Source organism: Glycine max, chromosome 16 (genome assembly GCF_000004515.6).
Source record: "Glycine max cultivar Williams 82 chromosome 16, Glycine_max_v4.0, whole genome shotgun sequence".
Taxonomy (NCBI): domain Eukaryota; kingdom Viridiplantae; phylum Streptophyta; class Magnoliopsida; order Fabales; family Fabaceae; genus Glycine; species Glycine max.
Genome location: NC_038252.2, coordinates 6,506,050 through 6,532,429, shown reverse-complemented (window position 1 = coordinate 6,532,429; position 26,380 = coordinate 6,506,050). Strand labels below are relative to the sequence as shown.

General features: G+C 32.8%; 2 protein-coding genes, 1 long non-coding RNA gene and 1 pseudogene across 3 annotated transcripts; 2 read left to right on the top strand and 2 right to left on the bottom strand.

Moving 5' to 3' along the window:
* Positions 1-1,413: 1,413 nt before the first annotated feature.
* LOC100796099 (ATP synthase mitochondrial F1 complex assembly factor 2) lies at positions 1,414-5,300 on the bottom strand. Its single transcript, XM_003547636.5, has 4 exons — positions 4,602-5,300; positions 2,944-3,118; positions 1,892-2,169; positions 1,414-1,771 (listed from the first exon to the last, which is right to left on the bottom strand). The coding sequence occupies exons 1-4, from the start codon at positions 5,019-5,021 to the stop codon at positions 1,664-1,666; spliced, it is 981 nt and encodes a 326-aa protein (XP_003547684.1). The 5' UTR covers positions 5,022-5,300; the 3' UTR covers positions 1,414-1,663.
* A 4,052-nt stretch (positions 5,301-9,352) lies between these two features.
* On the bottom strand, positions 9,353-13,285 carry LOC102667878 (uncharacterized). The gene is made up of 3 exons (XR_001385351.2): positions 13,162-13,285; positions 11,553-11,656; positions 9,353-9,586 (listed from the first exon to the last, which is right to left on the bottom strand). It is a non-coding gene; the product is annotated as an uncharacterized lncRNA (long non-coding RNA).
* A 382-nt stretch (positions 13,286-13,667) lies between these two features.
* On the top strand, positions 13,668-15,029 carry LOC106796395 (transcription factor bHLH78-like; annotated as a pseudogene).
* Positions 15,030-16,933: 1,904 nt separating this feature from the next.
* On the top strand, positions 16,934-21,010 carry LOC100795576 (cystinosin homolog). Its single transcript, XM_003547635.5, has 8 exons — positions 16,934-17,134; positions 17,225-17,357; positions 18,229-18,318; positions 18,419-18,543; positions 19,274-19,316; positions 19,980-20,097; positions 20,188-20,237; positions 20,619-21,010. Exons 1-8 carry the CDS (start codon positions 17,016-17,018, stop codon positions 20,772-20,774), a joined length of 834 nt encoding a protein of 277 aa, XP_003547683.1. The 5' UTR covers positions 16,934-17,015; the 3' UTR covers positions 20,775-21,010.
* Positions 21,011-26,380: the final 5,370 nt, after the last annotated feature.

The window sequence follows — 26,380 nt, the reverse complement described above, 5'->3', positions numbered from 1 at the left end:
TATTTGTTTAATTAGCATGAATCTCTTTTATATATAGAGAAAGAGACTGGAGGGAGGGAGGGAGTATAAATTAGGGAATTGCGTTTAATTTGATCAAAGTTTTAAATTTTATTAGTATCAAATCATGAATTGACATAAACAAAAATGTGTTAAAATAAAAATCATGATTGTTGTTCTTATATGTTAGGAGTATGGTAGTTGAGTGCATTACATTAAGAGATTTGATCAAACTAAAAATATTGAATTTGAAACGCCTGATTCATAGAATTGTCATGAGGAATCTTCAATTTAGATAGGGTTGCAATATAATCAAAATCAGAAAATGTGTACTCACAATTAACACAACTTTAGAATGATCATTACTTCTAATCACAGCTTATATAAAAAGTATGAACATGTGAAAGAGATTTAATGATTTACATACATCAAAACTCTAGTTCTCTTATTAAAGAGTTTCAGTTGAGAACCATATATAACACACTCTATTGAGAAAAACTTCACATGCTATCACCATCACAATCATGAAGTCGTTGGCAGTAGCTTGGTTTATGGTTTTCATGATTTCTTCTGAGCATGGCATTAATGTTCAAGGTAGCACTCGCCTTTCAATTCTCAGGATTTCTCAGGGTATCCAACCATCTCAATATGTGACTATAACAGGTATTGCAGTAAAAAGTATAAGCTTGTAATACACATTTCATGCTACTTTATTTAGCAATGATAAGTAGTTTGGTCCAAATAATTAGGGTGACAATTACAGAATTTGCATATTTCCTAAATCCTTACAAGGTAGACAAATTAATGTTTCTACAGGATGCAACAATGACTGCGACACGGCATGTTGTAACTGTGACATCACTAAACAGCCTCCACTTTGTGTTCTATGCTGTCAGGAAGATCCTTAAAAGCCACAGGTATACTTGCCACTTGCAGTAAGGGATACAGTGTTAATCAAGTCTCTTATATTCAATTTAACTTGATGGTTATTTCTTCAGTTTTAATGAATCTTTAGCGCTTACTGGCGTGATATATTCACATAATCAAAAGGACTGCATCCGTCAAAGTAGTTATTCTCATGAATCTCATCCAAAGTATTCAGAGGATCTCCAGTGACTTTGATTCTCTTAGAACAATACCAGCTCTTTAGCCAATACGAAGAAAGGAAAAGGAATTCTATTTTCATTCAACCAAAGTTTCAATACATGAAACCAAGTATAAAATCATAAAAAAATGTTGTAAGTAATTATTCATATTGTACCGAGAAATTTCCAACTATAATATCAATTCAATCTCAAAAATCATGCTCGGAATATTTCAAATCTCAACAAGAACACTGCATATTTCGTAATCATCTTCCAATTCACACAACCCACAAATTTGTTTCCTATGAATAATGAAGCTGAAAGAAAACACTTGAACAAAGAATTTTACCTGTTATTCCAGTACAAATCAGGCCCTTTTAAAGCCATGTTTATAATGTTTCAACCCATGACAAAACTGTAACCATAAATAAAACTCTACAAAGCAAATTATGCGTACCCAAGAATATTTATTGTCTCTGGAAAGATCTGGATATGACAACAACCCCTGGTTTCCTATTCTAGTCTAGCCTGATAGCTAGTTCCTAGGATGGTAACGTAAAATATGAAAGGATGTTAAAAGCCTATATGCATCTTGATAAACCAAGAAATACAATTGCTGACGAAACCTGCACCCTTAGATCAGCAATATCCACATCATGGCCACCTTCTACGAGGCCCCACCTGTCCACCTGAAACAGAGAATCAAGACTTTTATTTCACAAATCATGTCAAGATTATGTCCTGTACTTCAATATTTAAGCACAATATAGAGAGAAGATTTTGAATCAGGTTACGGTTATAGTAAGTACCTGAGAATCTTCTTCAAGTCTAATAAGTTCAATTGCTTCCTCAATTTGCAATTTCCCCTGAACCATTCCAATAGCTATAATTAACGAATGTGCTGATGCTGCAATAGCATCAATTGCTGCCAATTCGCAATCATCTGTTTTCTTTAGAAGGTTCTCAATAGCCATTACAAGACCATCTTCCTGCTTTCCACCAAAAAAGCTGGTGTAAAGAACTGGCTTAAAGCCAAATTCTGACTCCACCCAACGAAGCAATGGATCAATTTTCTCCACCTGACGAGCTGCAAAGATGAATTTTCAAATTCAAATCCATACATCTTATTACTCAAAAATCAATGAGATGTTTCTTAACCTAACCCAGATGACTTTGATCAACAAAAACATTCATGTTTGGGGTTTCAACAAGTTATGTGTTGGGTGTCAAGGGCCTATTACAACCATCCCCCTTTACCCGGACTGGGACCAACTATGAGACCACAGGTGGAGTTAACAAGAACATTGCAAGAAAAAAAAAATAACAATCATTCTAGGTAAGTAAAGCTAAAATATACTCTAAATGATGCACTATGTCTCGGAACAGCTTGCCAAACATATATAATCACAACAATACCAACCCAATGAGAAAGTGAAAAAGAAATGCTCACAGTAAAAAATTTAGTTACATACTGACCTAAACTGTGACACTGTATAAGAAAAAAAATGCTTACATTTATGCTTGCATTAAAGAAAATCATTCCCACAACTATGATAAAGCAGATTATTCACCAGACTTGAAGTTCATGATCATATTAGGCGTGAAGATATCATTATTATTTATTTTCATTGCAATAACTGCTGCCTAAGTTATAAATTTCAAATGGTTGCTACAGAAAAATCCACACTCCGAAAACCATCAATTAAAAGAGCTATACGAAAATGCTTTTTACAATTTAAGATGATGACTTCAATTCAACTCACAAAATCCTAATGTACTCATCATGTATTTATATCGGCGCTGGTGATTCACCAGCTAAGAGGAGAGTGGGGACATACCACGCTATCAATTAATACCATACCATGTACATAGCTTGTCAGCTCATCGTCATCAGGTGCACGGCAAAATACTAAATCTTGATTAAATTTCTTCATCAAATTCTCAATAACTTTGCTCCTTGTGAGTGGAACTCTTTCCAAGGCAGTGCAAGCAAGTCTCATAAGAGGCATTGTGAAGGGCCTTATGCCATCCGTTTGCTACAACAAATCAAACTTCATTAGCAGCCCACTTTAAATGACACTCCTAAGCATCCATAACTATATTAAACTGAATATGCAGCTTCAAATGGAGATTATTTAAGTATTTTGAATGGCAATTTATGGGGCATATAATCATATTGAAGGGGAGGCTTGCATTAGCTATATCACCACACCAAGAGACTTTAAATTATTTTAACCCTATTCAGAGGAAAATTTATGAAACAAAATTCACAGCTTTTATGAAAGCAGGAAATAAGCATCTTTCTTTGCAATGATGATGAGGGATACTAGGCAGCCCTGGCATTCAGGATAGTGAAAATTATGACAAAAACATCCATAAACTAACATTGAAGGGCAAAAGTGAGCTATAAATTTTCAAAAAGTGGACATTTTTCTGCCATCAGCTAGGCCTGCCAATCCTTTAGCAGTTCAAATAACAATATCCTCTACTTTGGATGACAATACAGATAGTCATGATCAAATGATCAATTAACGTGGACAACATCTGGACCAACCCTTTCCCATTGTTATCAGTGCATGGCAAATAATAAAGTCAAAATCCTAATCATGTCTCTATTTTATGAAAATGAAGATCTTTAAGTTAAAAGTTTCACAACAAGGTCATATTCAAATATTGTTTCTCTCCCTCTTTCTCCCTCAATGGACACTAAATAGGTCTCACCTATCTCTCTACACAGAAAAGAGACAGACAAAAAATTTGAACATAACCTTATTTCATGATAGATGATAGAATCCATTCCCCCCACTAGACTATATCTCCTCAGGGAAACTGAAAAAACACTTGCATTGTGCCTCGGTATTAACTCTTTATTTGGTGACCATCATATTGATACGAAATAGTCTCTACCGAAAGTAGTGACTCATCTTCGTCAGGGACCTCGAGCGCACACAAGGTGGGTATTCCCCTCACAATACAATTTATTCCATACCTAAGGGCCAACTGGGATTTGACCCATGGACCACTTGGTTAAGAGAGGGACCCAAGCCGCTACCACTTGTGTCAGTTAATTTAAAGCAATTGCCAACTAATCGTCAACAACACAACACGACACTCTGTAGCCATACATCAACAAAAGACACGCCTTTTCCCACTAGCTGGACTCTACATAATCAAACAACCTCACAATGTTCATTCATAAACCATGCCCAATTCATACATTCCTAATCCTACCACTCATCCAACACAATATTTTAGTCCTGTTTGTATAAACTTCTACATTATCACTTAATAAGAGGGTATATTATTATTCATGAGATCCTCTAATAATTAAAATCAATTTATGAGCTTTAACTTTTAGAGAAGTTAAATGACAAAATTTTTATAAACTGGTTTTAACTTACAAGAGAAGCTCAAATTTTTTCACTAAAAGCCATATAAAAAAAAGAGGGACAAAAAAACACGAAAATAAAACATAATTAACCACCAAGAAGAGAAGGGGATTATAATCAAGAGCAAAACCTGGTATTCCCATTCAGCAGCAATGGCTTTAGCAAGAGGAAGAGAGGGAAGCTTGAGGGGTCTCTTGGAAGGAGTCTTTAGGGTTCGGTAATCGAGCATAACCGTCCAGCCGTTCCCGTCATCGGCTTCGCGAGTCTTCACCTCCTTGTAGAAGCGCTTCCCCACGATGGACCCCGTCATGAACGACATCGGCATCGTCACCGTCGACGACGGCGACGGCTTCCACTTCCCCGCCGGCGGCTTCACGTACACCTTCTCCCCCTCCGACGAGAAAGTGAACGACGACGGCGATTGCGGAGGGTCCTCGTCCGCCGCTGCCGCCACCGACGCTAGCCGCCGCCGAATCTCAGGGACTGCGAGTGGTGTCAGGAAGTTGAGGGTTGCAGGTTTTATGCATTTTCTTATCAACGAGTGAGCCATTTTGAAGAAGTGAAAGTAGTTCGATTCTCAGTTCTTCGAGCTATGATTGGTTTTCAGAAGGGTTTTATCAGATTCTGAGAGAGAGAAAAGCAGTTGGAAGAGAGAAAGAAGAGAAACGAGGATCATGGGCCTTAAGGTCCATTGAAGGGGATTCCTGGGCTTAGATTTGTTTGTTTCTTACCATACAATTATTTAATACAACCCATTTTTGCTTGGTGCACCCATGAATTTCTAATATTTCCTTTCTATCCTTCTTCTTCCTCTCTCCCACCACCTCCATCAATCACACTGATCCACCACCACTCATCTCAGAATCACCGCAAGCCAAGATTGCCATCATCCATGACGTCCCCTCTCCCTCCATGCCTTGCCTTACCTACCTCATCTCTGGCTCTTTCGGCAAAGCCGCCACCCTTGTCCGCTACATCATCTACCTTGATCCCAACTCCTCACCACCCACATCATCGTCCTGAAATTCCACAATGTGAGGGTCGTCACCAAGGCAAACCTCATCACTACTATTGCCTTGACCGAGAGTAATGACTAGGATTGGTTGATTAATATCAATGCCCCCTTGTGATATATTATAAATTGATCAATTTGTAATACAACTTGCTCAATTTATAATCCAAATGTATTATGGATTGATCAATTCACAATACAAATACATATGAATTATTTAATTTATAATATATTTTATTTTATTACTGATCGGTCAATCCATAATAAACAAAATACATTACAAAATGATTAATTCTTACTACAAAATACATTATAGATTGAACAATGTCTAATGTATATGCGGTTACATCTTTATGGTATGAGGTGGGCTTGAAAAGGGACGTACACAATGGGGTGTTAGGACTCGTAGGGGGTGTTTCAATACAGGAAGCAAGGACATTTGCATCTAATTGGGTCATAATTTTTAATTATACATGTTCCAAATAAAAAATAAGATGCTAATTGTCTTTTTACCTCTTTTTTGCTTTTTGCATAGTTGGATATATTTTTCTAATTTTTCTTAATATAAAATTATAACAAAACTAGTTTTCTTAATATAAAATTATAACAAAACTAGTTTTCTTAATATAAAATTATAACAAAACTAGTTTTCATTATTTATATTAGTTGAAAAGGAAAACTTAGTGGACAAATTATTTTATCCGTTCAAGATTGGTTGGTCGCTGTTCCCTATGCCTTTGATATGTCTCTCCCACCCTAGCAACAGCGGAAGCTTTCAGACCTTTTTTATTTTTAACAGCGCGACGTGTTGTGTTGTAAGGTCTGAAGGCAAAAAGGCTTCCGGATCATCGCAGCTAATAGAAGGATGAATGAGAATATAAAAAAGGTTATGAATTCATGGGAAAGATAATTGGGAAATCAAAGCACCTCACTAATTAAAATTAATATTTAATCTCAACTATTAATTTTTTTAATAATGATTCAAGGATTAAAATTAATTATTCTTATTTTTTATTATAAAAATTATACATATGTGAGAGTGTGAGAGTGAAAGGATTTAATCTTAACCTTTAAATTAAAATAAAGGATTTAATGATTTATCAAACACCTCACAAGTCATCACTTTACACTTGAATTTCCAATTCTCACAAAGTAATAATATTATTTTATGTAAAAATATGAGAATAAGTAATAATAATTATGTGATCAAAATTAAAAATAATAAATATTTAAAATTAAAATATTTAAAATTTTAAATCAAAATTTAATATATCATTAAATTTCTAAAAGATTAATTAAATAACTAAATATTTATATATATGAGGCAGCCTCTGGTGCAAACTAGCCAAGTCAGAGATTTTCTATAATAGAAATGTTTTCAGAGGAGGTTAGAGCTAATATCACTTTGAGTTTGGGGGTTGCAGGGCCCTAGTCGATATTTGGGGTATCTTCCTTAATTGGTTGGATCAAGAAAGCAATATTAGGGTATATCAGAGATCGTATGTGGAAAAGGATCCAATCCTGGAGTGAGAGATGGCACTCTAGAGCAGGGAAAAAGGTGATGATAAAGTTTTTGCTTCAAGCTAGCTATCCCAATGTATTGTATGAGCATCTATATATTACCTGATACTCTTATAGATGAGATTCATGGGATGCTCAATTCAATTTGGTGGGGAAGTAAAAAGGAGAGCAGAATGGGCGTGAATTGGCTCCGTTGGGACAAGCTAACCTTGAGGAAGGATCAAGGAGGAATGGTTTTTCAAGATCTAAAGGGTTTTAATTTGGCCCTTCTTGGAAATCAGGCATGGAGTTTTTGTGAGTAACCCTAGTAGCTCTTTAGCAGCAAGGGTGTTGAAAGCAAGATATTTGCCAAGCTGTGATTTTATGCATGCAACACTTGGACATCATCATCCCAGTTATTCTTGGCGAATGAAGGTTTTGGTCCTCTAGACATTTGTTGAAAGAGTGGATGAAATGGCGTGTGGGGAAGGGTTATAGTATTAATGTGTGGAAGGATAGTTGGCTTCGAGGGAGGAACATTGCCTTGCATGATCATGCTGGGGCTCGAGTAGCACTTGATTTGATAGTGCATGATCTTATAGACCAGGAAAAGGGAGTATGGAATGTATGAGTTCTAGCTAGAGTCCATGTTGAATGAGGAAGAGGTTTTAGCAATTCTGGAAATCTCCCTTGTTGATATAGGTTTGAATGATAAACTGATTGAGATCTTAGTAAAGATGGTTTTTGCACAGTTCGTTTTACTTACCACCAAGTAGTCCCACACTCAGTTAGTTGTTTCTGGTGAATGGTCTAACATCTGGAAGCTTAAAGTTTTCGTCCAAGGTCAACTCATTTGTAGAGAATGCTTACCATATATCTAGGCTAGGGGCCCCTTTTGTTTAGAAAACCTGGAAAATTCGTGGCATGCATTGGTGGGTTGTGAGCATGAGGGAAGCAAGTATATGGGCACAATAGGAGAGCTTGATCTTAAGGTGATGGTTTCGCTCATCTTTCTTTGTTTTTTGATTTGCAGCACTTTCCTGAAAAAATTCGTCCCTAATTTATAGAATCTGATTGTCACAATCCTCACACAGACTGTTCAGAGTTTGGTTCGATTATTTTACTGTTTTTTATCATTTATATTTTAATTTTTTTAATGATTTTTTTATTTTTATAATTTCTATTTTAATTCTCTTTTATTCTATATAATTTGAAAATAATTTTTTTAATTCCTATAATTTGAATTTTAATTACCTTTAAATTCTTACTAAAAAAGTATATAAAAATAATTAGTTAAAAAAATTATTAATTATTTTTTTATTATAAATTATTTTACGATAAATTAATTATGAATTACTTGTTAATATTTTTATAGTTAATTATAATTGATAATATTACTAATATTTTAATGACACTAAAACACTGCTAAAAAAAAGCCTTTTACATTGGTCCTAATCGACGTTCAACGATGGTGCTCGCGCGTCTTTAAATATGACGTCGTAGTAGATCTCGCCCCAATCTACGACGGTCGCAACACACCGTTTTAGAAAGCACTGAATCCTGCGACGGGGTCAGCCACGACAGTAATTGAACGTAAGCTTTCGAAGACGTTGTTGACATGAGTGACGATGACAATACTTGTTCTTTCTATGTCGTGCTTAGGTTAGTACCGTAGTTGAAACCCGTGCTTTCTACGTCGTGCTTATGACAATACCAACGTAGTAATAGACGATTTCAACGACAATGTTTACTTAAGCACCGACTTTGAAATCCAGCATTATTATGTCGCTGCTGACGTAAGCATCGACTTAGTAAGAAAATTATTATTTTTTTTTTTATAAATTAGCTTTAATTTACTAATAAACTATTTAAAATGTTGGTTTTTATATTAAAAATTTAAAATAAATGTAATAATATAATATTGCGTTAACTAAAACCTATGTATAAGATGAAAATTTATAAATTATTATTGTCAACTAATTAATATTATAAGTAAATATAATTTTTGTACTATTATGGTTTTACTTAATTTAATATTATATAAATAAGCAACATAATGATAAATAATTATCAACCAGTATTTCAAATATAACTTAATTACATTAATAAATAATAATAATTAAACATAATATAATATAATAATAAATAAAGTAAAAGATACTAATAAGCTGAAACTATAAAAATTTGTGTAGTATATATTATTGTTTTACTTAATTTAAATTTATATTCTTAAACAACAAAATGATAAATAATGATTATGAATACAAATATTCATTTAATAATTATTAAAATATTGTAACTTAATTATATTAACAATTAACAATAAACATAATTATATTTAACACATAACTATTATCACAGAACCTGAAGAAAGATTAAGTTAATTGGTACAATACATGCATGCCATGTCTAGCTAGTCTAAAAATTGCCATGTCTAGCTAGTCTAGAAACTCATTAATTAACGAAAACCATTTTGTAGCCATTATATAGATATATATCTCGTGCAAGAATTATGTATCTACCGGAATATAGCTTCCTCAACCTTTCAGCAGCTGAAGCTGCCCTTTTGTTGGTTGGCTCAAGTACAAGGGCATGTTTTAAATCTGCAATGCAAGATCTTTGTTAGCAAACACTGGAAAATTTTTGAATGTTACGAAACTCAGAACAAAGCCAATACTAACATAAAAAGATGAACCGCGTTAATATGTACTTGTTTAATTAGAAAGAACAACCCAAATTTCATACTACATACACTGGGGAACAGTCCAATATGCACAAACATAGCACAAACCAGAAATCAAGTAAATATGGGCATTGGGACAAATTTAATTCCTAATATACCCAGTATGTGACTAAGAGTGTGTTTGATAGTACATGTTTTTCGTGGTTCATCCCAAACACTCCTGTGGGTTGGCATAGAAATAATTCTCTTCTTTTGGCTTGTCAGGGATTACAAACCTCTTGGTTTGGCTACCCATGCGATTGGCATGGGCTTCCTTCACCGCTGAAGAGAATTCATCCCAGTTCAGCACTCCATTATTGTATTCATCTATCAATTCGACTAGGAGATCGAGCTTTCTGTTCAACTAAATCGTTTTCTTGAACCCACTTGCATCGTAGCCCAATGTCCTTTTCACCCCCATTAATATCGTTATCAGAACTTCGTCTCTCTCTCTCTCACATATGTCCTACTTTGTTCCTGAATTTTTATTTTCTTTTGTTTTTTCTTTTAAAGTTAATGGAGCTTAATTCTAATTGTTATTCCAGGTTTATCCTTCCTATTTGATTCATCGCCAATGTATGCCACTAAACCAGTGGGGGTACAGGGATAAAAAAGAAAAAAAAAAGGACAAAGAAAAGTAAATAAAATATAAATATGGCACATGATGGATATAGTTTCTGATGCATAAACCACTATGGATGAAAGGTGGTATATACATATATATATGCTCAGCTTTATGAATTTTCTTCTTAATTTCTGTTGACATTTTCTTCCCTTCTCAGAACTCTTTTGAGCTTAATTTTGTGTTACCCCCCACCCAGTTTTTTGTTTTGTGAAGTTGATTAGAAAGATGATCAGTTTTGGTTCTCTTTGGGGCCTTTTGGGTTTAGATTTTTGGCTTCTGTAAATAGATCTTTTGAAGGATTTGATCACAAAGAACAATCATTTTTGTCATGCAGTTGAGATAGAGGTTTTCCTTTTTTTATCTCTGTTTACTGCAACCAAGGATCACTTGTCTTTCTTTACTTCTATTTTGGCCTTTTCCTTCTATGAGCTTTTTTTTTCTGTTCTTTGTCTTCCCTTGTGTGTGTATATATGCATGTATGGCACACTTTTGGCAAGTAAAAACAGAGAATATGAAAATGCATGTATTTACCCGGAGAGGCAAGTAAGCAATGAATGTACAGAACAGAACCACTATTGGCAAGAATTTTTATACCCGGAGCGAATGTAGGCACACTTTTAGACAGTGAGCTAAGAATGAAATTGCTTCCTCCTATTTAACTGCAGGTCTACCTAGTAGGATATTGCTTTGGCATATATGAGCAATAGTTAAATCTTATCCATATCAGGTCAAAGTATCAGTAAGGATATTGGTACAGTGATATCAATTAATATTAATCATTCGCGTACCACAAAAAATTCAATTAATCCAATGTTTCTACTTTCTGTTTGAGACATTTGACAAATCCAATGAACCCTGTGTAGGGTCGAACCCTGTGTAGCCGGTGCTGATCACAGCAACCTGTACCTAAATGTTATATGTGATGCACCTAATTAATTGTTGAATTATGTCCCATGCTGTCTATGCTCTCCATCAGGCCCCAAAGGGGCAGCAGGACCAGCGCCCCTGTGTTCAATTTAGTCATACTCTACACTCAGGAAACGTCTTTAAGTCATGTAATGGAGAATATTCTAGCTACCAACTTACTCAGTCAGCAAATTATTAATTAGGTTACATTGATAGCAACAGCAAATCAGAGAAGCAGGACAACACCACAACCCCTATAAAAGAAGCTAACAATAACTATAACAGGCCAACAAAAAATACAACAAAGGCCAATTACCTTCGAGAGGATATCTGAAATGCCAAAGCCGGGATAATGTATCAGCAGCCGGGAGTCATTAGCAACGCACAATTACAACCAATTCCACAAACTTGTTAATTCCACTAGGCAGCAAACAAATTTTGTCATAATAGAATTGCATTCAGTTACAATAAAATATTAATATCAATATATAAATAACAAATTAAATATGCATGAATGAAGCTGAAAGTTAGATCTATTAGCTTTGTTTTCCCCTTTAATCCTTTACCGCAGTCCTCTATGATGCATACATCAACACATATTAAACTTTTTTAATTTAGTTGAGACTATCATCATTGTATATTATATAGATAATTTGGCTGAGCTCAGAGTTACTTCGTACGCCTAACATGTTTAATTTCAGATTATATATATATATATATATATATATATATATATATATATATATATATATATATATGTTGCAGCAACTACAAAATAACAAAATGAAGTTCCTTCACTCAAAGATTCACACCCCATGTTTATGCATATTCAAATTTCAGCACTTATGCAGAACGGGTTGAAATCAAAGTGATACACATGACAAAGCCATGAAATAGTTGAAAGGTTTTACAACCCTTACTAATGTTGGCTATGGAGATTTCTATGCAGTGAATTTAATAGAGAAGCTTTTCAGTACTTTATACATGCTGTTCAACATCGGCCTCACTTCATATATAATTGGAAACATGACAAATCTGTTGGTTCATAGCTCTATCGGAACATTTGCAATGGTAAATTTTATGAGAATTTCCATGGTCGTTTAACCCTTAGCTGTACATTTGATAACACTAGCATATCAAACCTAGCAGAAGATAAACAAGCTTTTGATAATTAAAAAAAACGCGTTTGTTTTCTTCCTAGAAGTCAAAGGAAGAAAACATATACTGACATTAAGCTATATTTGTTGACATCTGACATTCTCCCATTGACAATATCTAACCTTACCTCCTCACATTCTAAAATGTCTTGTATTAAAAAAAAAAATCTAATTTAATATGTTTGGTTTATCTTATTTTTAAAACATAATTAATTATCTCTACCAGTCTCTTACAATTTTTTTTAAAATTAAGCAATTATTTGTTAAATCCCCAAAACCTGCCACTTTGCAACAACAAACTACAAACTTAAGGCATGCTTAGTTATAGACTTACAATGATAGTGGGAAAGTGGGAAGTAAAAAGAAAAATAAGTTAGAAATGCATCTAGATATAATTAGTATTTACCTCCTCTCATTTTCCAGTTTTACATTTTCACTGTTAATTAAGGTTATCAAATGGCACTTATGAACACCAAACAGCTTGCTCTCTAACCAAAGCCAAAATTGGACAAGAATTTATTAGAAAGGTGCATGGATTGGGCAAATATACCCCCATCGAAGCACATCTGGTCCTAAAAAAGCATAAGAATGGCTATACCCAAAACTAATTTGTTTCCCCACCAAGCTTCACAGAGGAATGCCTTCAACAGAATATTACAATATGCAAACAAATATAGAATCCCGGAAGGCTTAAAAGAGCAAATGTTGGCACACATGCAATTGAAGTTTAAGACTGTAGAGTTACAGAAGAAGTGCTAGAATACCTACCTAAAACAATAAGATCCAATATTGCTCGGCATCTTTTCCAAAACATAGTTCGAACAACATATTTATTTAAAGGAGTCTCTGATGATTTTATCGCCCAACTGATAAAGCTTTTTCTATAATTTTATTTTCCTTTTCTCTTGTAGGTAGCGATTGAATAGATTCTAAACATCATATTTAATAGTATTTTTCAATGTATTGATTACTAATGTTTTCATTTTTCACGTAACACTTACTATATAATTTAGTATTAAAAGGATTTATAGAAGGATATAGTAAGGGATTCATCCACTACTAAAAAAGAAACCATTTTACAGCTACTTTTTTTATTCTATACATAAGAAACAATTTACTTTTCACAAACCCAATATATGTAATTGGGACGTTAACCAGTATTTTAAAAAAGGACTAAACATATTCATCCCAAACGATGAAATGACATAACATCATTTTATTTCACTTCCCAAACAACTAGAAATGTTCAATTATAACCTAAATGTTTAACTACTATGGTCACTGTTTATATATATGACAAAAAATTGGATGGAGGTGATGGTGGCAAGACATTATCATTGTCATCGTCTATGGCTGCCTAAACTAACTAGTAAGTACGAGTTTGCACCAAAGTAGGAAAACCTGAGTACAAATCTACAGATATCTCCACTAAAGTATGCTAATAAGTGATGAATGTACAACTTGCCACTATCGCACAGGAGGGCAGTGTCAACTTGACAGCAGAGACAAATTTAGTTGTACCAACATTGGTGTTGGCTTAAGGAAGTTTCCAACAATGAAGTGAGAATTTTGTCATCAGGGAATTGATTGGAAAATTGGGAAACATTGGTGCTGGCTCTGATGAGATTGAGATCTGACCTCATTCTCAGCCTTTGGTTGGTGCATCTTCCTACATCAATTGCAATAACAACAGCACCAACACATCATGTTATACTACCCCTTTCAGTTCTTCTCCAAAGGTGAACATGAACAAAATTCCCACAATGGTGAAGCACTTGGTGAAAGAGGGCATGCCCCTAAGTTTGGGGACATCAACATCCTTGAATTCCACCGTGGCGGAATTCTCAACTGATCCTGGCTTTGCAGAGAGGGCTGCAAAGCTTTCTTGCTTTGGAAGTAGGAGTTTCAATGGCAGGACCACCCAATTGTGCCTCAACATTGCTGAATTGGCTTAGAGATCTTCTCCATTGGTGGAAAATGGGAAGAAACAGCTCCCTATAGTCTCAAGTAGTCCATCACTCAAAGTGTTTGGATCTCAAATGGGTACTTAGGAGAACAACAATTCTCCATTGCAAGACCTAATGGAAGTGGCCAATTCTCAAGAGGAGTCCGCAATCTCTGAACAAACACCAAATGGAGACACTGGGGAGAAACCTTCCCCTTATGTGAATTCTAGGAAAAGAAAAGGAAAATCCAAAGAAACTTCAACCTCTACCAACCCCCCTATGGTAAGCACTTTTTAATGTCAAAATTCTTTTGTTTTAACGCTTTTGTTTCAAATTGGCATTTCTTGAATCCCAAAGGGTCTTTCACTTCAGGCTGCTGAAGCTAGCGAAGACTCCAATGCAAAGCGTAACAAGCCTAACAAAGGTGAGGGGAATGAAAATGGCCAAGTGAAGGCAGAGGAAGAGTCCAAAGGATGTAATAATAGTAATGCAAATGATGAGAAACAGAGCAAGAGTAACTCAAAACTTCCTGAGCCTCCAAAGGATTGCATTCATGTTAGAGCAAGAAGAGGTCAAGCCACTGATAGTCGTAGTCTTGCAGAAAGAGTAAGAAAAGAATCACTGTCATTTTGTCACTATCTACTGATTGAAGTTTCCAACAAGCTAAGCGCAAGTCAAATTCATTCTTAGGGCAAGTCAACAATTCCACAACAAGTTACAACATTCCAACTTCAGTATACCCTTAATACTAACTTCTTCAACACCAAAGAACAAAAGGCAAAGAACACCAAGGAGCATAAACGCCTGTCCTCAACCTGGACTAATGGATTTGCTTATTGCAATACCATGTCAGTGGTTTTAGGTTCGAGACATGGACAAGATTAAAACCAAACCAAACTAGGGAGCATAAACACGAAAACATTATCTTAATGGGTTCCTAAACGCATACATTCAAACATTACTTTGTTAGGGCAAGGCAAGATTTGCACAACAACTTAGTTACAACAACATTCCAACTTCACTAAACCCTTAATAATTACTTCTTCAACACCAAACAAGAAATTTCAAACATCGACAAGCTTACCTTGAAGAGAAGTTGTAGGGCACGACAACTCTGAAAAGGGAAACACTGTGGCTTGCGTGATGGCGCAACAAGACGCGACGCCGAACGTGCGACAATGTACTACGCCCTTCGGCCGAGGTCACGGGGATGCGACGGAGATGCAGGCAAACGGCAGAGGTCACGGCGAGGTCACAGCAGATCGAAATGTCAAACAAACGAGGAAGCGGGAGCTCGAGCATGAGGTAGGAGTGTTCATGAATTAGCGCAAAAAAACTTATAAACTTCAATGTTAACGACGGTGGTTCAACAAAACGTCGTTAACATTCAAAATTTCTAGTGTTTTCAAATACATCGTCTTAACTTACCTGTTGCGTAACCTACTAAGACGGGCTACCCAATGAACATTGTTGAATGTGTCACGCGCCATGCACATGGCATATAAAAAGATAATATATTTATAAAAATGTCATTGCTAATCGTACTAGCGATGTGAAATGCATGTCATAAAATAGCTTTTTTTAATAGTGAAAGAAAATTAAGATATAAAATATAACAATTAAAAAAAATACTTTCACATCATAAAGACTAAAAGAAAATTAAAATATAAATGATAAAATTAAAAAAAATCACTTTTAGAGACTAAAAAAATTAAAATATAAATTAAAATTAAAATATAAATTATAAGAATAAAAAAAATCACTTTTAGAGACTAAAAAAAATTAAAATATAAATTATTTTATTTATATTTATATAATTGATTTAATTGATTTTATTTTTTATAATTGGATCTGTTTATGCTATGTCATCCAAGAAAAAAAGGAAAACTAAACAAGCCAACAATTGAGTAGATGAGATTTGACAAGACAAATATGTTGATAGCTTGAATCTGACCACAATAGCGTCCAAGAACAAAGATTAGTATGACCTTACAAATTGCAGCAGACCAATTGCACTTTTTTAGAAGAAAATTTGCAAACACGTAATTGCATTTTATTGGAATGTGTAATATAGTAGAAGCATATGACCGGAAAAAATTTCATGAATCAGAGAATAAAGTTATTTTTTTCTTTCAAAAAAGAATAAAATTATCTGTTTTAATTTTACTATCCAATAAGTTGGATGCCAATAAATACACTTCATCTCACTCTCAGTTTCGAAAAAAAAATTAATATATTTAAATAAAAATTTACTTGTTTTCTTTTCTTGTGATCTTATTATATAATTTTTTATAATTTATCTGTCACTTTAAAAGATTACCAATATTTATATAACGTCATGGGCAAAATAATAACTCAACCTTTTTTATACCAACAAAATAGAGTGCAATTAATGACTGAGTTCTTTATACCGATAGGAATTCGATTTCTTACATACGAAGAATAATTAGTTGAAAAAGATAAAATTGATTTTAATAATCTGTAGGCTCTAAAAAAACAACCATTTTTATGTTGAAAACGATTAATAATTAATTTATGAAGTTGATAAATTTTCAGATATTTAGAATAGATTCAATTGTCTACGTCAGCGTGGAAATCCTCATATTAAAGGAAGGCACCAATTACGCAATTGGTTATTGCTGTTGCGCGAGAGAAGAGAGGAACGAAGACTGAAAAATGGCGTCATGGAATTCATTTCCGCTTCAAGTTACCTACGAGGCTCTGGGTTGGTTCGCCTTCGTTTCCTGGTCCATCAGTTTCTATCCTCAAGTCATCTTGAATTTTCGCAGGAAGAGGTAGGTTGGGTATATTCTACCTTTGTTATTTCTTATAGTATATTGTTTAATTTAATTTAACTTTCAATATTTGATTTTTTAAAAATTTAGTGTGGTTGGACTCAACTTCGATTTCGTGGTGCTAAATCTGACCAAGCACAGTTCCTATCTCATATACAACGCTTCTCTCTACTTCAGCTCTGCTATTCAGAAGCAGTACTTTGAGAAATACGGTTATGGAGAGGTTCCTTCTCTAACTAACTTCAATCACCTCTCATTCTCAATTGAATAACAACGACACCGTTTCGTATATTATGCTGAACTCTTTTTTATCTCATGTCATGCTCAAAGGGTAATCCAATTTTTTGCACATGTACAAAGCCTGCTTAATGTTAAAACAACTAAAGTTTGAGTTTTGGGTCTATCAACATTTGTTATTGGTTTTTCTTTTAAGTACAAATATATAATTCTATTCTTTAAAATAAAAAGATTTTTTCTAAATTTTTTATTTAGACCTCCCTTTCTAGTGGGTCGGCCCTACGGATGTATATATCTGGTTCATAATATGAGAACAAATTAAACACTTCTCTTCATAAATACTTCTCTTGATAATCGAAAATTTGGAATTGTTTGAGTGTAAGTGCATGTTTGGATTCATGTTAGATGATCCAGAATCATGTCAAAATATCATGTGATGTGGTTTTAGGTTAATTTTCACATGTTTGGTTCTACGTTCAAGAATTGATTTTGAGTTCAAGCAATCTTAATAGTGTGTTTGGAAGGGTGTCTCATCACAGTGGACACGTGTCATACTTAAAGCTGCTACTACTAGTTACTTCTGGGTAAATAGTAGAATTGGACTTGAATTTTGACACGATGTGGCTCAGTAGACGCCAAACCAAACATGTGTTAAGTAATTTTTGCTTTGGATAAAAAAAACTATGCTGAGTTGTTTTTCTACTAACTTGCTTTTAGAATAAAAAATCCAACCATTGATCACATAATTTCAAAATTAATTTTACAAAGCTCATCCAAACACACACTAAGTAATGTCTGTTCTTATTTATATAAATATTTGGAGTTCCCTAATGTAGTTTTAGTTTCATTTGTTTCAGATGATACCTGTTGCTGCAAATGATGTTGCTTTCTCGATCCATGCTGTTCTACTGACAGCAATTACATTGTTCCAGATTGCAATCTATGAAGTAAGCATGATATGTATTTCTCTAGTTGAGAATGTTGTTCTTTTTTGTTCTGTGGACTGAATTCTCGATTTTGCTGAACTTAGTGATTGTTTTGTTGTAGCGTGGGAGTCAGAAAGTGTCCAAGGTTTCTATTGGAATTGTCTCTGTTGCATGGCTTGTTGCAGCAGTTTGTTTCTTTATTGCTTTGCCGAATAATTCCTGGCTTTGGCTTCTCTCCGTCTTCAAGTATGTTGTTGTCCCTGCTTCTTTGGTTAATTGTTTTTGTTTCATGCTGCTTGGTCTTCAATTTAATTCCATAGAATATATGCATGTATGTACTTTTGGTATTATACCATATGTTATTTGTTATCCTCCAAGGGCATTTGATAGAAGACTCCAATAAGATTGGGCCAAAGATGCAAGAGAAGGTTCTAGGGTTCTCATAAGTGCTTTCTTGAGACCATCCTAATTCATCTCAAACTGGCATGCTATTTACACAACAGGAGAAAGCTTATTTCTCTTTTATCAATAATTTAGGAGATGACGTGCTCATTCTCAGCAAATATTTTCAGTTTATTTTAAATTTAGGTATGAAGGTGCATATGAAATTGATGCTTTGACTGAGTATTTCAGTTCTAATTTAGGAGCCCTTCTGAAATATTGATCTTATATATACCAGATGCTGAGTATCACCTATCATATGAGAACCTTTTATTATTTACTATTTTGCGACCACTTTGATGGTGGACAATTGCATTCTTTCCTGTGATGAGCTTCTTACCACTATGGACTCAGCTTATTGTATTATGTTAGTGAAAAGCTTAGGATCTTCTTCTGTGTCTTGAACTACCTCAGACCCACCCTTGCTATAGTGCCACAGTCTATGTTGTGTATTATTAGAAAATATCAGGTTGCCTTAGTCTTTTGGATGTGATTAATTCCTTTCTAACTTTTTGTTTACATTGTTACGCTGCAGCACAATTCAAGTAGTTATGACTACTATAAAGTACATTCCTCAGGTTGGGAATTTTTTTCTATTTTAATTATGTCTTTTTTTTTTTCATTTAGATGGTTATTGACATATCATTTTCTTAAACTAAAATTTCTTAGCAGAAACTAATTTATTGTATGTGGTCCTAAATACCAATGAAACTATTTCCAAGTTCTTTTTTGAAGCCTCTGTAGTCATTACTACTTAAAATGAAGACCTTCTTGCTTGTGAGAGAAAAACCAATTTATTAAATATATAAACATATAATAAGGTGGAACTCAATTCTTTCTCTCTATTCATGGTATCCTCTAATAGTTTGAAGTGCTCCTAAAGTAGTGTTAGTTGAAGCACCATTTTCTACTGTTGACATTGTTCAAAATTTCATGTCAAAAAAGTCTCTGGTTTGGAAATGTGGGCTATAATACTATCCAAGTCCATTACATTTTAGTTGAAAACCCAACTGATCTAGTTCTAGACCTGTAATAATAAACTCTTAAAACTTAAATGGATTGTTAGTTGATGAAGTGGTCCTTATTTGTCTTTTTATGTGAGTTTATTTTAATAATAAATTAAAGGACCTTTTAAAAAAATTAAAGGAAATTATATATCATTCTTTTTCTAATTTCTCAACAGACCAGGCTTATTTCACATCTTCTCGCTGCCCATTTAATCATGTGTGTTATGAATGTAGGCAGTCATGAACTTCCTGAGAAAAAGTACTGATGGCTTCAGCATCGGTAACATTCTACTTGATTTTTCTGGAGGAATAGCAAATTATGGACAGATGGTTGTGCAATCAATAGATCAAGGTTTGTCATCTCCTCACCTCTGCTGTTGATACTTCCTGTCATTTGATTATATATTTTTACATTCACTTATTTTAAATCCCATCTTTCCAGATTCATGGGTCAACTTCTATGGGAATATAGGAAAAGTGTTGCTATCTTTGGTATGGGAAGCTCTCTTGAGGAATATTTTACTTCTTTCTTACGTTAATAATTGTTTCTTATTTTTCTTTTCCGTATATTTTGCATGCTGTTGTGATTCTAGTACTGACTACTGATTCTGGTTTTATTTTTTAATCATTATTTTAATCTTAGAATTTACTACTCTGTTTTTTGGTCGAGAAAATGAATTGTTTTATTTAAGAGTGATGGCTTACTACTCAAACTGAGTAGTAGAAGCACTACTGAGAATCCAATTTTGCATTTTGCATAGATCTAGGATGGAGTTTGTGCCTGGTAAATTAGGTTTGTTTATTAGGTTAGTCAGACACTGCTGCTTGATGATGCTTTTGTGACATTGTTTTTTATGTAATACACAACTGCAGGTATCTGTATTCTTTGACATTATTTTCATTATTCAACATTATGTTCTGTATCGTGGTAAAAAATCCTCCAAATTGGAGATCACTACAGAGCAAGAAGATCAAATCAGAGAGCACCTTGTCAGACATTCTGATCAATCATCACCAGAGAATGTGTAAGATATGACTTACTTCATAATGTATATTAAACTTCCCATTGTATGTTATTTGTATCAAAATCCAATTAGGATGTTTTTCTTATCCCATACATCAGGGGCACCATTTTGATGGGAGCTTCAATAAATATTGTATAAGTTTTAAGAATTTTAGGCCAGCATTCTTTTATACTATTTTGTATTACAAATTTGTATATGACCAAGTGACTGGCATGTATTATCAAGCTACTCAATTACCTACTGGTGTTTGTGGCCGTTTGAAATTTTCCCACGATGTGAGTGTTTGAATTCAAATTAGATTATCTAAATTTTTGTTAAAATGTTGACTAATGTGATTTAAGTAAATATTCATATGTTTAATTTTACGCATGGTCCATTTCATTCTTTTCAATTCTTTTTTTTTTCTTTCTTTTTATCCTTATTTTTAGTTTAAATTATTCTTTTGGTCTTTTTTATTTATATTATTCAAATTGATCTCTCTATTTTTAAAATGTTGAATTTGATTTCTAAAACAAAAAATGCTCATATTACCCCCTTTGTCTAAATTGACACAAATGATGTCAAACGAAAAGATCATATTGAATGAATATCTCAAAACAGAGGGATCAAATTGAGTAATAATTAAAAAAAAAAGTAGTCCATGCCTAATATGGGCATATGAATATTTTGAAGGGGGGTAGGGTCAAAAGCAATGTGTAAGGGCCAATAATAGTTCCCTTAGAAGAATAGATTCAAATGGTCCATTCTGATTTTAATAACAATATTTAAAATTGAAAAGGAATAAGGAAAACATACTTAATTACTAATGCACAAAATATGGACTCACTAACCTTAAGTAGTAACAATAATGAAATTCGGATATGGTATCCTAGAGTTTAGTTGTATTCAAGAAAATAAAATTAAAAACAAACAATAATTTCAATAAAAGATATGTATGAAAAGGAATGACTCAAATTATGATTTCACATGAGAATATTGTTTTTTCTAAATTAATCATGCATTAGTCATTTGAAATTTAATGATGAATAACATATAACTTTGTAAAAATGAGATTGTTTGATCATATAAGTTTTATGAATCATTTCATTCTATAGGTCGGTTAATTATGAGAAGATGATCACAAACACAATTAACTAATAATCATAGTGATTCCAATATAGAAGTGAAAGCAATAGAAAGATACAATCAATTGAATAACTTTGAAGAACTTTATTAAAAAGAGAAATTAAAGTAAATGAGTATAGTTACATTACAATCCAAGTTCTAAGGGGTTTGACCAACCATGACTACATAATAGTTAAACAACATATAATATTGCATTAGAAATAAAAGAGATTGAAAACTCTAAACAGATTCGGACTGCCCAATTATTTTTGATGTAGTTCTCTTCTCAAAAGCTCTTGCTGTTCGTAAATAAAAATAAAGCAAAACTTAAAAAGACCTTTTACACTTTTATTTATAATGTTTAAAATAAGCTACAATGTAAAGGCCAACACGGGTCCTGCTGGGGTCTGCATGGGTAGTGTTGGGTGAGCATGACCTTCTATCACCATAGGTTATGTTGGATCAATATGGCCTATAGGTTCAGTATAGGCCGTGCTCAATAAAAAATTTCAGAATTTTCCTTTTCTTATCTCCTTTGGTGCTCTTTTCTCTTTATTAGTTGCTTTGCTCAACCGTACACACTTAACACATATCCTTTAAGTTCTACAAACAAAATAAAGTAAAAACAAGATAAAATGGAACAAAAATTAGGTTCCAAATACAACCAAATAACTATTTATGGATTACCTCAGTAAGATTGTGGTGGTAAACAGATAGAGCACCTGGAATAGAAAACGTATACAACAATGGTATTCCAAAGACAATAAATCCCCCCCGATTGCCCATTCGAAGGTACCACAAAATGAGCATCAAAGCCAATTCTTTCAATCACCCTTTCCGATGTATGAACAAAGGAACAAGTTTCTAAAAGAAAGCAAAGAGATAAATTGTACTCTCTTATTATTTCATTGATAAGAATGGGAAATCTCTTGCCCCTCATTCCTCTACAATTCCAACACATATTATTGGGAGACAATTTTGGTTGTGTTGGGTCTTATCCCACAATCTCCTAAGGACTCACAACCTCCTGTATAACACCACTCATAGCTTCTTCTCTAGGAGTATTAAAAGTATTATTACACAAGGATTCCTTATCCACCAAATTCGCAGGCTTATTTGCATTAAAAACTATATCCATTTTATCATAATGGAAACGAGTTGCAAACATAGAGATGAGAGCTTCCATGTTTCTCATCACCGCTAATAACGCCTCGTCCGTGCTTCCTTTTGGATCATAGTTTGTTGGAATCGTTGTTTTCATGCTATCATCCTTCTTTTTATTTTCTTCATCATTACTGTTGCCCGTCATCCTGTTGTTGCCTACTTCCTTATTATTCATGCCCTTAATCAGACTCTCTTGAGCCTTATCCTTCCATTTGCTATTATTTGACATAAAGGTTTTCTGAACCTTCCTATTGGTAGTTTTTTGAGTATTCTTCCCTGTAGTGGGGTCACGTACACGAGGTTGTGGTTTCCTTAATGGTCCTGCCTTAGGTCCTTCCTTGTTAAGTTGTTGCAACATGGGCCTACTCTTGCCATTAACTTTTATGTCCACTTTAGGTTGTCCTACATCAAGGAATTTTCATTTAAAATCTCCTAATTAACATGATCCTGATGAAAGTCTGATATGATGGATAGTCACGAGAAAAATGCACTACTAAAAAAAATGTCTTCTACATCGGTTCTAACGGCCTTTCTACATCGGTTATGACGCGTGGTGATAACCCGGGATCGTTAAATCACAACATCGGTTTTATGACCGTCTTTGAAGGCCGACTTTTCTACATCGATTGTCTAGCTACAACCGATGTAGAATGAGTAGCTTCCTACAGTGATTCTAAGGCTGAAACTGATGTTGAATGGGTAGGTTTCTACATCGGTTATCAGTCAACCAATGTAGAAAATGAAAGGTTTCTACATCGGTTGTAGTTCAACCGATATAGAATAACTAGATATGGTATCTTTATATTATCGAGATAAACTATATAAGTAATAATTAATCTTTATCTTACAAGTCAAACTTTTAGGATTGACTTAAATTTAAATCCATTTTCTGACATGTTAGTTTATTATTAATAGGTTTATTGGTTTTTTTTTTTGTCAAACTAAGGGGTATTACTTTCATTCTGAAATGTTTTTTTATTATTATTTTAGGGATATGTTTAACTAAAATTTAATGTTCTTTTTGAGCTCCTGCCATATACAAAATTTTTAATATCATTTGTTGATGATTTCTCTCAGCCAACACCACTTACATTGGATAGCTGAGGTTACTATCATATCTCTCTGCTTCTTGAGGCTATTCTCACACGACTCGCAATGATAATGATATGTTTGCAGGATTTCATTCACAAGAAATCTGCCTAACCTTAGTATTGATTTAACTATTATACATATTCTCGACTCGTATAAAGTCATACTACGGTATATATTTCACCTTTTTTTTAAGTACTCAACGAAAATAAAGTTTTTCTAACTCAATTTGCAACTCAGGTTTGTATCAGTATACTGGACATTTTCTCTTAAAAAGATAAAGTATCAAATTATTAAATTTCATTGAAATTGAGCTCAGTTTCTTGAAATTAAAGTGCAAAAGTAATTCACTTTAAGTTTAATTTAATGTTTGTCAAATTGAAAGATGTATATACATTACTTATTATTAGTAATTGTTTTTTTTTCTTTTCAAATAAAAAAATTACAACTTTAACCCACTAAATAGTATATGTTTGTTTTTTGTGCTATAATTACAAGCATATTCACTTTAAATAAAAGGAAAGAGAGGAAGGAACGATTGTAAAAATCGCGGGTTTGATTTTGTCTTAACATTTGCTTATATAAAAAAAACTCACTTTAAATAGATAATTTTTTAGGTTACAAACATTTAACAGAGCGTGGTGTAAAACTAAAAACACGAAACAAATAAGCTAATAAAGTGACTTAATTATGCAAACAATATTATGTTAATTTGGAAATGAAATGTTATGACTCAAATTTTCAATTGGAGTATTTTGAACTAATTTATACGCGTGTACTGTAATTAAGGGTGGAAATTTAGTACTTCAGCAATGGTTAAAAATTTGTCATAAAAAATAATTTATAATTAATTTTCATAATATCCTCTATTATTAAATTTGAATACTATATTTATTAATTTTAATAAATGTAACGTATAACTTTTCACCTGAATATATTCATGCAAAAATCTATTATTAAATAAAATTTAATTATAACAAAATTCAGTACTAACACAAACAAATAAATGTGTGTAATTGTGTGTATACAGACATTAAAATTTTATAATTGTTTAAAAAAATTAATTATCAAACATTTTAAAACGAAATATCCAAAAAAAAAATAATATATATATATATATATATATATATATATATATATATATATATATATATAAAGAGAGTAAAATTTTTAATATAAGAGGAGATGATAGTGTGATATTCGTATTTTTTAGGAGAGGAAAGTGTAATTTATTCTAGTAATATTGCTATTAATAAATATTTTAATACTTAATTGATAATGATAACAAAAAAATTAAGAAGACTAAATTGGCTTTTAGTAAAATCTAATGCAATGATAGAACATTAAAAAATTTTGTATGAGTCGTTTTAATAAATTAGTTAAATTATATATTAATTTCAACCCTTGCCTTTTAGTACCTTAATTAAATAGGATGATAGAGCGTGAATGAAGTAAAAAAGGATATTTTACTCTAACGTGTTTGCTATTTTACATTAATTTCTATAAAATTTAGGGTTTTAATGACGTTTTTAATTCTTTTATTGAATAATAAATTCATTTATATATATATATATATATATATATATATATATTAAAAAAGGAAGGAAATTCAATATTTTTCATTTGAGTCGTTAAATTATATATTAATGACGTTTTTAATTTTTTTGTATGTTTCCCTTCAAATACCAAAAGAAGTTAGAAATTTACCAACGTATGCATCATGCAAGACAACCTATCAAGACTTACATTGACTTCATAAATGGTATCATATTCTTCGAGAGGAAATTACACTCTCTTTTCCCTTACAAAGGCAGGTATTATACTTCATTCTCCCAACTTATGTAAAATATAAAATATATTATACTATTCTCTTTTAAGAGATCGTCTAAGTATTGCACTTTTGTGCAGGTTTTTTTTTTCTTCCAGTAAATACACCTTTTTTTTCTTACTTTTTTCCAATATATATTATTTGGGATTTTTTCTCTTCTTTTTGTTTTTTTAATTTAAAATATTATTATATAATTTTTTAATTGGTTTTAAAATTACTTATTTATTAAATTAAATTTTTATAATTTTATTTTTTATTTTTTTAAAGAAAAAATATACAGATAAAGAAAAATAAAAAAATGAATAAATTATTAGTACAATTTTTTAGTTCCTTTATATGTACTTTAGTAGTAAATTTATGCATAAATGAGTTTTACTTGTTATACTTACTCAGAAAAAAGTATGAAAATTCGGTACTAGTTTAAA

What these genes read in the sequence shown, in the direction of transcription:
- LOC100796099 (XM_003547636.5), bottom strand. Translation starts at nt 5,021, where the DNA reads ATGGCTCACTCGTTGATAAGAAAATGCATAAAACCTGCAACCCTCAAC. An exon ending in CTGCTGAATGGGAATACCAG is followed by an intron (nt 3,119 to 4,601) that starts GTTTTGCTCTTG and finishes GATTTGTTGTAG; the next exon opens with CAAACGGATGGCATAAGGCC. An exon ending in GACTTGAAGAAGATTCTCAG is followed by an intron (nt 1,772 to 1,891) that starts GTACTTACTATA and finishes TCTCTGTTTCAG; the next exon opens with GTGGACAGGTGGGGCCTCGT.
- LOC100795576 (XM_003547635.5), top strand. Translation starts at nt 17,016, where the DNA reads ATGGCGTCATGGAATTCATTTCCGCTTCAAGTTACCTACGAGGCTCTG. An exon ending in AGAAATACGGTTATGGAGAG is followed by an intron (nt 17,358 to 18,228) that starts GTTCCTTCTCTA and finishes CATTTGTTTCAG; the next exon opens with ATGATACCTGTTGCTGCAAA. An exon ending in TCCAGATTGCAATCTATGAA is followed by an intron (nt 18,319 to 18,418) that starts GTAAGCATGATA and finishes GTTTTGTTGTAG; the next exon opens with CGTGGGAGTCAGAAAGTGTC.